This window comes from Xiphophorus maculatus, chromosome 9 (assembly GCF_002775205.1).
Source record: "Xiphophorus maculatus strain JP 163 A chromosome 9, X_maculatus-5.0-male, whole genome shotgun sequence".
NCBI classification, from domain to species: domain Eukaryota; kingdom Metazoa; phylum Chordata; class Actinopteri; order Cyprinodontiformes; family Poeciliidae; genus Xiphophorus; species Xiphophorus maculatus.
Window position 1 is genome coordinate 14,509,130 of NC_036451.1, and position 14,771 is coordinate 14,523,900.

Below are 14,771 nucleotides of genomic sequence, written 5' to 3' on the forward strand. Positions count from 1 at the left end.
CTCTTTCCTTCAGCGACTGATGTCTCTTATTCTCTCTCTCATAGTGAGAAGCTGAATCTGCCCCGAATAATTAATGACCACGTACAGCTAGATTTTGATACATGCAGTAAGCCAACTCCTTCAAAGTAAAAAGACAAAATTTCTTCTAATAACTTTCTTTCTGCATCCTTTAAAACAACCCAATCCACAAAGTGCTCTAAGAGCTTGAGTGCTTGTTAAATAGTCTATTTTTAAATATACTTCAATATAAGTATTTACATACTTTCTGACATGTCAGTAAATGTTGATATTGTCCACATGATATTAAAGTTACCATTACAGGCTACTCACCTCAATTGTTTTCCTTTTCATCTTCCTCTGGGACTCCAGTCGCTCCTTTTCCTTTTCCACAGCTCTAGTGGACTCCCGCAGTCTCTCCAAGTCCTTCTGATACGTCTCTCTCTGCCTGTCCAATTCCTCCTTCTCCTTAGCCAGTTGCTCCTGTATTTTATAAAAACACACACTCTTTACATGCAACCCTCATGAAGCATTCAATCCCATTTAAATCTGCTCAGTATCTTTAAGGCAGCGTGTTGAACTTGTACCTCTAGTTTTCTGCACTCCTCCTCTCTTTGTTGTAGCCGGGCCTCAGTTGCCTCCACTTGCTGCCGGTGCCGCTCCCGTTCTTTCTCCCAGCGCTGCTGCTCCTGCCTGTGCTGAGACTGAAGCTTGTTCAGGTAGGCCAGCTCCTCTCTCTGCAAGGCTAAAGTCCGCTGTTTCTCCTGCTCCAAGAGCCCGTTTCCTTTGTTTCGCCCAGGCAGAGACACCCGCTCTGTTAGCGAGGCCTTCTGCAGCTCAATCTGACTGTCCTGCTGCGATACAATGGCCTGAGGATGACAGGGAGGTGCAAGTTTAACAGAAAAGGTGAATATTTCCCTCTTAGAATGCAGGATATAGTTGTGATCTGTTAAATCCATTTTAGAAAGTCAGTTAAAGTGAGGAATATGTTATGTTCCTACATTTATTCAGTAGATGCTCCAAAACTTTGTAAAAAACTTAAAACCAAATGTTGTATATCTGCAGTATTTCAAAGTCAAAGATGTAACTAACTAAAGGTTTGATGCCTATATATTAGTTAGGAGCAATAACTTTACATCCAAGTCCAGGGCTGTTTATTGGTAACCATAAGTTGTTATTTCACAATTAGGATGGCCACTTATGTTTATAGGAATCAAATGTTAATTAAAAAGCATCACTAGCAATGCAATAGATTGTTTCCATTTGATTTTTCATTTAATATCTTAATCTTATATTAAATAATATTAGAAATGCATAAGTAAAATGCAAAGACATGAATGATTTTGTCTAAAACGCAATAATACAAAATTATTTGTATTTGCTAAATGCAAGACAAATTTAAGATTTTTTTTTCTAAAAGTTTACAAAAATACACAATATGAAATATTTTCTTCATATTTTGGAGCAATGGCTTTAAGATGTATCTAAAAATTAAGATCCATCTTTTTATGTTACTACTGGAGAAAAGGTTTGTTCCTCCTTCAAGTGTTTGAGGTATTGCGCCAACATACATCCATAGATTTGCTTCTAAATAACTGAGGCTTAAAGAGATATATCATCATTTCCAAAATTGCTTAAAAGATACAAAGTTATACGTCTAAACTTAAAGTAGAAGAACTATTCTAGTATTTAGTCAACGGAAATCATTTTGGTAATCATAACGGATCTGATACAGGAAAATATTAGCCTGAAACACTAAGAAAACCTTTTTATAGGTTACATAAATATCTGATTTCAACTGAACTATACTTTTTATTTAGATTTGGACACATTTAAGAGTCAAAGTGTGTAGAGAGAACATTACCTGTAGGCTGTAAAGTCTCTGGGAGAGCATCAACACTTTGTCAAAGAACTAAAATAGATAAAAACAAACACACACAAAAAAACAGAAAGTTATAAAACAAAACTAATTTCACCAAAATGTTCTCACAATTTTCTGGTTTTAAAAAGTATTTTATCATATAAAGGCATTGTTCAAATAAGAAATAAGAAAAATAAAAATCCAGCAGTTCAGATCTAGAAAAAGATCACCTCAGCTTCGGGGAAAGAGTTGGACCAGATCCGGTTCCAACTCGGAGGAGAGGAGCAGCTCTGATCCACCTGACACAGAAAGTGAAGCACAAAGAGATCACAAGTCAGAAAATGAAATAAAAAAAAGGCCCGATGCTGTGAAAAGTATTTTTTATTTTGTAAAAGACCAAAAGACTCTTTACTATGTAGCTCATGGAGATGCAACTACGTCAAAGTAGAAAAATCTAATAAGGCGTTCTTCATGTTATGATTTAAACTGCTTAATTTGGTCATAATAACGGGTTCATGAGTTCCACCCATAACCATCTGTTGTGTCAGCACTCGAATGCAGTGGAATTAAATATGAAAGCAGAAGTAGTGTTTACATTCTGTGGTCTAAATCATTCATTCAGGTTCATACGAGTTAGACGGGCAATGAGCTGAACTCCTGCTGAATTATGGAAGGCAGAACAACACCTACGATTCTTTATTTATGATAAAAATCTTAGATTTGAGCATTAAGTTGTGTAAGAAAGATGAGCCCTTTTAGCGCTTCTATTAATGACTGTAGCAGTGTTGATGTTCAGGTTAAATAGTAATTAAAAGTTATTAAAAAGGCAACATTATTTAGTGGAGTTGAGGTCAAATATTTGTCTGGATTATTTCCATCTCTGTTGGCTTGGCTTTTGTTCCACAAACAGAGCTCCAGTCACCAACACGTGGCTATATTTAGACTGGCTAATTCTTCTCAAGAACCAGGATTAACTGAATGTTCCCAGGATGATGTTGATCAAGATTTTATCTATTCATAAAAAACACAGAGAGACCTGCAATATACAATATTCCAGAAAATATGAGAAAAAGAAAACTTTCCAGATGATTTGGTTTGCATTTCTTATCATCTAGAGGAATGAACGAGACTGATGCATTTCAAAACACCTTGTGTGTGAACTTGTTTAGCCCCTACCGTCTGTTCCAGGGTGTGGCTTCCACGGAGGCCTTTGAGCTGAGGGTCAGAGCTGGCTCTTTGGCTCCTGTCTCTGTTCCTGGACTCGCCAGAGAAGCTCTTCTTCGCGCTGCCATCTGGCATAGACACAAACACATGTCGATTCGCGGCGATGGAAACATTTATCTGATTTTATTTAGAGGTAAAGATTGATTAAAGTGAAGGCAGTCCTGGACTCACTCTTAGAGAGGATGACCGGACTGCTGTCATAGCCTCCAAAAGTCCCCGCTCTCCTGGGCAGAACCCCAGAAACGCTCCCGTCCTCCGTCTGTGTTGCCTGAGCCTCTTCCTTCACGCCAGCCTGCAACAAGTTCTGCAGATTCTCCACTAAAGTTTAACAGAAGGTAAGAAAACAAAGAACCTTAGATATGCGATGACATAAATGTAAAAGCAAGTGTGAACAAAATGGTGCTTTACTTTTGCATAGTGCAAGAGAAAGTTTTTCTGATTTTATCCACGATGTGCAGCATCATCATACCGTCAGTGATGGCTCCTTTGAGCAGCACCTCCCCCTGCTGGAGGTCCGAGGCGTCGCTCCGGAGCAGCAGCTTTGAGCGAGAAGCCGTGTCCTCCAGACCGGCCACGGACCCTGCCATCTCCGCGAACAGCTGCAGTTTCTCTGTGAGAGCCTGAGCGATCACTGCATCCCTCTGGCTCAGACGCTCTACAGGCCGAAACATGACACAGAATTAGAGTCAGCAGTCAAAAAATGATCTGCAACTTACTCAAAAGAGAAAAATATGAGCATTCGTAGAGCTGCTTGTGAAAATATTAATGTTGGAGGTGAATTGAGATAATTAGCTTATATATCCACTTCCACATGAGAAGACTTAGATTTTAAAATGTTTTGTCTAATATTGCAGTTTTCATTGGAACTTATTCCCACTGCATGGCCTTCAAAAAAAAATTTTTTTGTATTCAGCTCAGCTTGTTTTGTAGTCAGCTCATCAAAATGTAAAGTCTTTTCAGCAAAAATGCATGCTAGTATAAACTGCTAAGATTCTCTATCAATAAACTAAATCGCTAAATGTTTCAATGTGGCACATCAGCACCTCCTTGTGGACATAAATGTAATTTGTGTACCTTGAAATTCTCGAAGCCTTGCAGCTCGAGCTTCCTCTTCCTCGCTGAACAGCCTCTCCTCTGAGTGAGGGCAGCTAACCGAGCGAGGGAGGGGGAGAGAAACAAAGACCAGTCAATAAAATGCATTGAAGGGCATGCAAGGGACACCAACATGTAATTAATTTTATTCAACACTTGTTACATTGTCAAACTATTTAGTAATTTTTTCGAAATCAGCTTTCAGATCATTTTTTACCATAATTGTGTTTGTACGTTCCCTGTAAAACGCCAGTTACCTCTCGACTGCTTGCCGTATGTATGTCATCCAAGAGTTTCGCTCCTCTTTGGAGGCGGTGTGGATCTCGTACATCTCTGGCTCGTTTGAGGAGGCGCAAATGAGAAACATGGCCTTCTCCTCATGGGCCACCTCCCTGACTATCAGCTTTTGGAGAGAAATCACTGAAGGCTTGTTATCCTGAAAGTATTTAAGACAAAGAGGGCAAAAAAAAGAGAAGAAAAAACATGAAGAAAACAGAAAAATAAATTCTTTAACCAACATTTTGACCATGAGTTGACAGGTCAAAATCCATAAAAAATTGGTTTGAAATTAGTAAAGGCTTATTAAATTATTAAAGAGCATCACATTTATGCCCATATTGGGTTTATTAAAACTTTCTCTGGAACTATAACCGAGAAATGATCAAAAATCACTCACTACTGTGGCAAAAACGTATCTCTGATCCTTCTCTTGAAGTAAAAGCAGCACATCTGACAGCAGAACAGCCAGGATATCTGAAAGTAAAAAAAGCAAGAACATCATCATGAGCAAGTAATGCATTACTCATTTTCTGAATACATCTGCAATGATCATTTTATAGAGGTGAATGTTACCTTTGAGTCTGCCAGAGGCAGCTTTCCAGCTGACGGTTCCCTCATGCAGCAGCCACCTCCTGCCCTGAGCCAGGTCCTCCCTACGAAACACCCGGTCATCCTTTATCTTCCCCTGCGTCTTCGGCTCCATCTTGCTATGAATATCTCGGAGTCGAGACTCCTTCTCGTGCAGGTTAACCAGGGTGTCCACCTCTTTGATGGTGTCTTTGATCAGACTCAGAGCCCGAGTCAGATCTTGGTGCTCCTCTGTGTTCGCTAGAGGCAGAAAGACAGAGATTATAAGATGTAAACAACCACTATTTTTTAGTTAAGGTTCACTAGGATGGTAATTGGTATTAATTTTGCAGCCGAACCTTCAGTGTTGTGAAGGATGCGCTCCACCAGGACCGGGTACTTGGTAATCCTCTGCGTTACCAGCAAAATACACTCCGTCACTCCTAACCTCCGTACAATGGATAAGTTGCTGATTTTCTGGAAAAAACAAACAAAACAAAGAAACATTAATCTTTCACCAGCCTACACAAGTAATCAAAAGTGAAATGACTAAACATACGATAACGCAAATGCTACAGCATCATAACTTACCCTTATGAGGTTCTGAAACCTTCTATTGTTTTGCAGCATCTCTTTGTACAAGCTGACCGCTTCAGTGTGATGGCTGCAGAAATCTCCATAGCAGTTCTTCATCCTCTCTCCTATTTCACCTGAGAACTGGAGAACAAACAATCTCATCGTCAGCAGCAGCGTAATAATGCACACCTAAACAAAACTAGGGCTGCAGCTAACTATTATGTTAATAATCAATTATTCTAACAATTAGTCAGATAAAAAAAAGAATGGCACATTCTGTAGATTTTTCTTTTAACCAATTAAGCTTTTTTATACAAAAACATTGAAAAATGCAAATAAATGTAATTCCTTTTTCTAAATAAGAAAATAAAACATTTTACTGTCTAAAATGTAATTACATAGCAATGATGCATCTGCTGCTATAAGAATATAAAATAAATACTGAAATAATCTCTTTCTGCTTCAGTAGTGTAGGGCTGATACGCTGGTCACTTTTTAAATTAACCACTTAATAATTAGATAGAAAGAGGTGCTTAGCATAATTGTATTAATTCTGTTATTAAGCTAAAACTGTCATAGCTAAAACTATGATACTTGAGGAATTTGGGGTAGAATATATTTAAAGACACAAGATTTTTCATCTAAAATGCCATATATATATATATATATATATATATATATATATATATATATATATATATATATATATATATATATATATACACACACATGGTTTTTCAGTAAATTGCCTTTTTTGAGTCTGTAAACTCCAGTTAAGGATTATTTTATTATTAAATAAGTTGATTCATCATGATTAATTGTTTCAGCTCTAAGGAAAACTGATAAAACTGTGCCACATGCTGAACCTGCCTCACTTATGAGATTAAATTCATCTGAGGAAATCTACTGCAGTAAAGGGAGAATGCTACAGTAAGTACAGCTTGACTGCAGTGGAGAAACGTCTTCACAGATGACTGATGGTCTCCTTGAGCTGTATAACCACTGTGCATCTGCTCCATACCTGAGCGATTAAGATGTCTGCCACTCTATTGATAGTGTAGTTCCTGTCGCTGGGTGAGACGAGGTTTTCTCGCCGTCGCTCTCTGAGACATGACAGGAAATGTGTGTGAAGGTCAAGGAGGTTTTCCAGGCGGGGGAAAAGGCAGTCCAGTCTGCCTGAGTCCATCTGCAGGTTCTCCTTCATCTCTCGGACATACACACGCAGCATTATCTTGAGTGTCCTCACATGGTGCATCTCCGTCTGCATTAGCTCTACAGAACAACGTCACATTGGTTCTGTTTAGTATGACATGATCTGCAAAGCACTGTGTTTCCTTACATATGAATTTATCTGAAGTTGGTGCCTAGTATAAACCAAAACTTCATGAACAAAGTGGAGTTTTAGGAAGGAATACATGGGAAAATAATCTGCTGTGTTTTTGATGAGGGAATAACATTATAGCATGAAATGAAGCTCAAAAAAGTTTGGTTGCAATAATAACCTCCCTTTTAACATAAGATCAGTTAATTTAAGTACAATGGAACCAATTAAGAAAATTGTGATTTTAGGTTTATAATAAAACAATGAACAAGACAAATTCATTTATAATTACTCCAGACTCTCAGGACCAGTTTAATTAAGTCAAATTTAATCAATTATTATATTTGAGCATCATTCACCTGAAGACGATTGTGGATTATAGCAGCCAGATTTTAAAAAGAGGAAAAAAACCAAATATCTGGTTTTTGTTAACTCAGCGTGCTGCCTTTATAAGAAAAACTACTCTCAGTCCGCCATGTATAAAACTCATGATTTTATTAAGAGCATTTACAAGTGTCAAAGTACGAAGCGAACTCACACCTACCATAAATGACATCCTGCCTTTTCACCACGTCTTTTGAATGTTTCTTCAGATAATACTGATCAACCGCGAGGCTCCAGGAGTCGGCCTCCAAGTCCTGAGCATCAGACTCCAGGTCGGCCCGCACTGCTGCATAGTGAGCATCTGAAGAGAAAGGGCAGAAATGATGCAACATGTTATGGATTGTGTTCTTCAACAAGGTAAAGTTAAGGATAAATGGAAGAATTTATTTGTATTATTTTAAATGACTAATGCGACCCAGGTACTCCTCACAGAACGTGGATTTTTACAGTTTTTCCAAGATTTTTGCATGACCAAGATAGGAACCAGATGCTGAATCTGCCTTAAAAAACTGATAAATCTTCAGGAAAGCATTCAATTTGGGGAAAAAAGAAGGTCGATAAGCATCCAGCGCTTCAGTGTTAAGACTAAATCCAATAAAACTGAACGCTGGAACAAACATGGAGCTCTAGTCTCCAGTTAGTCTCATGTCTCCCACACAGTTCAGTTTAATGAGGCTAAAGTCATGACTCAGCCAAACATCCTCCACACTCTCTTCTCCGGTCTTATGAAAACTCCCTGAAGACAAACAGTTGCAAAGATTTCACAGTCTGAAAAGGGCAGTCTGGTCAGTAAACGCTGCAACACAGCCTTGATGATTTTGTTCAAAGTAAATGATGCTAAAGTGAGGAGCGGATGAATTTAAACTTCAGCTCCGCTTTGAAAATGTCTGCTCACCTTCTACGATGATAGACTCGGCGATGGAAGGTGCGAGAGAAACGGCGTCGTCGTTGCAGCGTTTAGAGCGCAGAGAATCTATCTCATCCATGTCCCCGGGGAGAGATCTGAGAGAAAACAGCCAAATTATACAGCAGTGATGCAACAAAATGTCTCCTACCATTTATGTAATGTGTCCAAAAGTTAGAAGTTTATTAATCAATATCAAGTCAATCTACAACAAGAGCATTAAACAGCATATATGATTATTTTGAGGAATAAATAATTTACTCTATTAAAAATCAGCTACAGAAAAATCCAAAAGCATAAACCTTGTGTTTGATTTTTAAAGCAATACAATGTACCAGGGCGGAAATGATTAATCGGATTAACCGATTATTAAAATAATTATCTATTTTTAGTAGTCAATTAACTGTTAGCTCAAGTATAGACAAAAAAAGGCCATTTGCTGAAAGAATAACACACAGAGCAGTAATTAAACCAGACGGGTTGTGAATAAGACGGTCATGACGCCGTCATAAACATGACATAATACCTGTCATAAACATGAGTAAGTCTTCATGAATATTTATGACTCTTGTCATAAAGTGTCATTCATTAAATCATGACACTTTTAATACAAAGTTGACATTATTCAAAATGTCTTCGCTATGACAATTTGACATTAACCAAGAAATCATGATCTCAAATAAATTTGTTATAAAAGTATTACTGATTAAACTTTAGCTTTAATAACATAAAACTACATAATTTTTTATCTTTATTTTGATCTTTCTAAATGTTCAGGGTTGTTATTCATTTAAAAAGTCATTAAAACCATTGAAAAAAATCTGTATGTGTGTGGGAAGCCAATGCAGAGAAATTTCTGACTTTATGCAACACACATTGCTACAAACTTACTGTTGAACAAAGCTGTTTTTTAAGATTGATGCTTGTATGAACTTAAGATTTTTATTTTTTTATTTTTAGAAAGTAGCTTGCATCTAAATCTCATGATGGACACTGAAATCACAAGAATTTTAAAATCTTCTCTATTTACATGAAGCAGATCTTCAAAACACTTAAAATTGCAATAATTTTACAGAAAATTTAGTTTGCAATTTCTGCTTCTCTACTGAAAGAATATTTTTTCACACACAAATTTTTCATTTCATGAAAAATCCTTTACAGTACCTAGAGAAACTATCGTTGTTGTGGTACCCACCCGGAGCTACTGTGGTGACGGAGGCTGGGGCCGACGCTGCAGGCAGGGGCTGCGGCGAAGCTGCTGCTGAGGCTGGCTGAAGGCTGAGTGCTGGCTCCAAACGAGCTAACGGTCATGCCTGGGACGCCGGGAAACCCTCGGTGGCCATCCGCAGCCTGAGCCGAATCTTTGCCTGCCTGATCTTTCTCCCTGTCCCGGTCTTTCAGCGCTGGGAAAGAGAGACGAGACACAGGTGATCGGAGAAAATGAGACTGGATGGAGGAGGTACATGGGGACAAACGAGGAGAGGACAGTGAGAAAGGAGAAGATGACCAGCGAAGTGGCAAAGATGGCGACTTGTTCGAATCCTTCCCGAGTTGGCCCCAGTATTTTTTCAGCCAAGATCGAGGCAGGGATCGGTAGAACCGGCAGGTGATCATGTCGCGGTGCATCAGAACCCGCACGCCTACACGTCCAGAAAGACCCCACGATGAGGCAGAAAAAGACAGGGAAGATGCCCTGGCGGTTTTGGAGGCACCTTTGGAGGCCCTCACTGTTTTTCCTGCTTCTTTGGCACCCGTTAGATCCATTACAAACGTCTCTAAATTTCAATTCCAGGTTGAGGTCTTAGTAACGGATTTAAGGGACATAAACAAAGACAATCAGGAGTTTGGATCAAAAGCCAGTCTTATATAAACCACCCCAGACTCCCCAGGGTCCCGGTTCCTGCAGTAACTTCTGGAAAGATGTGCGTCCTTTTCACGTTTCTAGCAAGTTCTGTTTCTGCGGTTCTCATCAATTCTCTGCCCATCGTGTTCCCGACCCCCTGCACAAGCAAGTGATTGGCCCGAGAGGGACATGTGGAGAAATCAGGTGTGGCTGACAGGACTCCAGCTGTTCAGAGGGGAATAACAACTGCTACAGGAGATTAACTAAAGCTTGTCGCTGCTGCAGCCACTCACGTCTCCTGCGGGTTCAATCACATGCATTCACACCTGCTGACGGTGCAATAAGCAGCAGCGACTGAGATCTCCAAGAACAGATGAGCTGATGTAAGAGCTAATGTTTTGCTTTATTAATTGCCAAGCAGTGCAGGATGAATTAATGGGTGATCATAAATTAAAAATGACAAACAGAAGCATCAGTTTTTATTGCCCATTAGCTTTCTTCTGTGTTTACGGCTAAATATCTCTAAATAAAGATGAAAAGAAAAACAGCTGCACCACACGACTCTTTTTAATAGCTAAACATCACTTTTATCTCCCAGCCGTGGGAGACTGAGCTGCTCACTCCACACTCAGTGGGTCCACAGAAACACACACACCACAAAACTGGATCCTTAATTGGCCGTTCTTAGAATTTAACTCCCCATCATTCATCAAAGCTTCTGTCACAGTTAAAGAAATAATGTGATCCACAGCACTATGAGTGGTTCACCAGTAATTAAATATTCTGCTTACCAAGGCTAGGAGATGCTGACCCGCTGCCCCTCGAGTGAAAATCTCTCTGTGTGAAGAAAATTAGGACAGTCACATGATTTGATACCAGAATCTAATCTTTGTAAGGATGCAGCAATATGAAAATTTGGGCTGATATCAATCAATATTCGATATTTATTACATACATTTCCCTACACTGTCATCATAACAGATTTTGCTGGACGATGAAGTCGTCACAAAAATTATTGCGATAAATGATTATATTGATGTTTGGAGACAATTTTCACATAACATACTGATAATGGCATAATAACGCAAGTTCGACTAATAAACTTTGATTTTATACAAAACACTCCACACTGCAACTGGAAGACATTTTAAATATGCAAAATAAAACACAATAAATAAAGGAATCAGTTTTTTTTTTAGCAAATTCAAATCACAGCTTTTCAGCTCTGCACCAGGTGATTTTTATTTCCTCTTTAAGAATGCTAAACTTCAAAATATACATTTGTAACTTTTCCATAAACTGGCATCACTAATTGCACAGTAAAACAGAACAATGTATCCAAAAGTACAGAGATGTACAACTGCTGCAGATAAAAAAAATACAGTAAAATCATATGGGTTACAGGTGAGATGCATCTCTGTAACGCTAAAAAAGAGTTAGGGTCGCCAAGATTTTAAATTCGATACCAAAACTAAGAAATACACTCAATACTCAACAGTAAACAGCAGATAAGTGTTACTAATACTTTGTGGAGGCATGCACACTGGAATTGGACAATGGACTTCATTAAGATGTAAACATGAATCTGCCCCATTCAAAGGTTTGTTTTTATAATCTACAGAGGTGTGATAAGAGTTGCCCGCTTCCTGATTTCTTTTTTTGTTTTTTTTTTTGCATGGTTGTCACACTTCAATGTTTCAGAACATCAAACTAATTAAAATATTAGTCAAAGACAACACAAGTAAACAAAAATTTCAGTTTTTAAATGAAGATGTTTATTACTAAGAGAGAATAAATCCAAATCTACATGGCTGTAGGCGTCTAAACTTAGTAACTGGTTGGGCCGCCTTTAGCAACAACAACTGCAATCAAATGAGTTTGCGATAACCTGCAATGATTCTAAGGTTCAAAACAAGGATATCAACTAAGCAACAGTAAATAAAAAAGTATACTGTATGCTTGACAATGCTATCAACATACTATGGCAAAAAAACAAACAAAAAAAACTCTTTTTATCTTTGAACCATTTACACATTTCAAAACCCCAAAGTGTTTGTGCACATGTGTATATTAAGGTACCAATGTGGCTAAAACCTTGGCCTTGATGCTCTTATCTGCTCTGAAGTGTAATGTTTACCTTATTCTTGCTGCTGGTGCACTCACTCAGCAGAGACTTGCAGCTCTTGTGAACGTTCACAGCACAATCTGGAAAAACAGGACAAGAACTTGGAGTCAGAGTCTCATCAGTATAGCTGAACAACGTGTATACAGTACTAAAAAAGGGGAAGTGTCAAGGACGATAGTATGAATGCAGATAGAAAACATGACACTATAAGCCAAGTTTTTCCTAAAATGAATGCTCCAAAATACAGGAGGTGGCTAAAAGAATCAATAAATCCCTTTACAGTAAGTGGAGGAGGGTTTCTGCAGCTACAAGCAACAGTTTACTTCTTCATCATCAGAGTCATGTGAGAGAGCAGATCAGAAACACCCCGTTTTCCTGGAAACAGGTTTCTCTTTTAGTCCCCTTCTGTTCTTGTATGGAGAGCAAACCGGGCCCTGTCAGGTTTAGCCAAAACAAGTGACCGCATGTGATTAGCAGAGACACCAATCTGAGATGTTGCTGAGCAAACGCAGAGGACAGTTAGTGTGTTGCTTTTTCCTAATCAGAGACAAAACATCTTGGAAACAAAACATTTTCAGTGGCAGGGCCTGGACATTTAAGGCCAGTGGGATGAGGTAAACAAAACAAGCCCAGGCTGAGGGATGAGGCCTGCCAAACAAAATAGGCTATCAACATGCAAAGCAAGGATCCAGTCCGACCAGTTAAAACCTGGCAAATGCCAACCAAAGACTCAAGTCCCAGAAACGGACACAAAGCTGCTCCATTGGGAAACCAGTTTAAAAAATAAAAAGCCTGTCAGTCAAATTGAATCAGAGAACAAAACAGGTCAAATTGCTGTTATTGCTCAATAAAGTTAAAACATGTTTTAGACAATGGCTTAAAAATGATTTTCAGTTTCCAAATTAACAGCTATGATATTAAATAGTGATCCATTTCTACAATCATTATAGAAGAATGCCAAGTCATAACAGTTCAAAGGTGAAAAAAGTACTTATGTTACATCAGCTCTCAACTCTGCTTCAGACATTTTCCATTTCACACACGACATGATAGAGACAAGGCAAAGCTTGAATTGTAGCTTCCTGACAAAGGGAGCAAGTCACACCAGCAACTGCAGGACAACCAGCTGTGACCCGATTTCCACAGCTGGGTTCCCGTCTGTGTTAGAAAAAAAAAAGAAAAAAAGACAACCATAAAGACTGCTGCTTCTTTAGTAGAAATATGAAGCGACCAATGATCATTTCTGTCTGAGTCAGTGGCCAAGAAATTTTGGACAGTGATCAGATTTTACGGTCAGTGGACCAACCAGAACTAAACGCTAGTAGGAGCAAGTCGGGGCAATCCCAAGACTCTTTGATGTGGAACTTATTACTGTGGGCAGAGGCTTCTCAAAGTATCAATGAAGTGTTTAAACATGAAATTATAAGAAGCACAAAAGCTGTGGGAAGCTACTTAAAGGAAAACTGCGTTTACAACTTTGGTTTGTTTAAACAGGGTGCTAGATAATTGCCGGTTTTAAAATTTTTGTGGCTATTTTGTATCTTTTGTTGTTTCCGAAAAGGAGACACTATCAACTCTAAATACACCTAACTGCCGATGCAGGATGCTACAAAAGCTTAAAATATCAACTTGGTGGGGGTGGGAGATATGGACTTAAAGTTTTATCACAACATTTTGTAGTACTAGTGTAATAACGAGAAAAGTGTCAATAAGAAGTAGTTATTTTTTTACTACACCCACTTGTAATATAATTCTTTAGTACATCAAAAGAAGCATATTTTCTTTTGATGAAATACAATTTGTGATTTGTGTCACGAAAATGCATACATTAACTGCATTTAATCATACTCTCAAATTTATTGATATTCACTGAACAGTGGGGGGAAAAATAATCCCATCAATATGGACATTTTTAGTGTTTTTAAACATCACTAACTGGAATTTGTTATGACGACAATAAATCAAAATTGTACCATGATAAGAAATAGATCATGATAAATGATAAACAATATGATACATGCACACGCCAACAACTAGGCAATCATTACTGGGAATGTGACAATATATTAAATTGTCCCTGTAATACTGTTTTGAGTAATGTATCAATAATTGAATAATAATGCAAGTTTATGCTCTCAGACTAATAAACTTTAATTTTGAAAAGAAATCTTAACACTGGAACTGAGAGACATTTTAAATATTACAAGATAATGCAAAACAACCAAAAACAAGAAATAAAAAGAGAAATAAAAAAAAATAAAAAAATCACACACAAATGAAACTATAAATAAAATGGATTATGTCTCTAAACAAAAAATATTAAGAATCAAAATGGGAATTAGAGCTCATTTTAACTGATCATGCAATTAAGTGATTAATTGTGACAGGCCTAATCATTACTCTTTGTATTAGATTAGTAAAATTCTGTTTTACAGCAAAAGCTTTCTCACTCACACAGTGTGATGTCGCCTCAGCTAAGACTACGTAACAAATTATAAATCATGACAAAAAGTCAAGAAAGAAAATGCATTTTAATGCTGTTCTGAGGAATTAGAAGTGGCCAAAATCATTATTGGCAGGTCAGAAACTGATCATTAA

The 14,771-nt window shown here is 38.0% G+C and overlaps 1 protein-coding gene across 2 annotated transcripts in view; it reads right to left on the reverse strand.

Moving 5' to 3' along the window:
* arhgef18 (Rho/Rac guanine nucleotide exchange factor 18) overlaps positions 1 to 14,771 on the reverse strand; it is a 60,370-nt gene that overhangs the window by 24,329 nt on the left and 21,270 nt on the right. For both annotated transcript variants that reach the window (XM_023339357.1, XM_023339358.1), the window contains 19 exons: positions 12,186 to 12,253; positions 10,840 to 10,885; positions 9,401 to 9,608; positions 8,197 to 8,303; positions 7,462 to 7,602; positions 6,618 to 6,868; positions 5,612 to 5,737; positions 5,380 to 5,497; positions 5,027 to 5,281; positions 4,851 to 4,927; positions 4,432 to 4,610; positions 4,157 to 4,230; positions 3,552 to 3,737; positions 3,254 to 3,400; positions 3,035 to 3,150; positions 2,089 to 2,157; positions 1,862 to 1,909; positions 585 to 866; positions 331 to 480 (listed from right to left, as the gene is read on the reverse strand). In XM_023339357.1, coding sequence (XP_023195125.1) covers positions 331 to 480; positions 585 to 866; positions 1,862 to 1,909; positions 2,089 to 2,157; positions 3,035 to 3,150; positions 3,254 to 3,400; positions 3,552 to 3,737; positions 4,157 to 4,230; positions 4,432 to 4,610; positions 4,851 to 4,927; positions 5,027 to 5,281; positions 5,380 to 5,497; positions 5,612 to 5,737; positions 6,618 to 6,868; positions 7,462 to 7,602; positions 8,197 to 8,303; positions 9,401 to 9,608; positions 10,840 to 10,885; positions 12,186 to 12,253 — 2,648 coding nt within the window. The remainder of the gene's footprint in view (positions 1 to 330; positions 481 to 584; positions 867 to 1,861; positions 1,910 to 2,088; positions 2,158 to 3,034; positions 3,151 to 3,253; positions 3,401 to 3,551; positions 3,738 to 4,156; positions 4,231 to 4,431; positions 4,611 to 4,850; positions 4,928 to 5,026; positions 5,282 to 5,379; positions 5,498 to 5,611; positions 5,738 to 6,617; positions 6,869 to 7,461; positions 7,603 to 8,196; positions 8,304 to 9,400; positions 9,609 to 10,839; positions 10,886 to 12,185; positions 12,254 to 14,771) is intronic.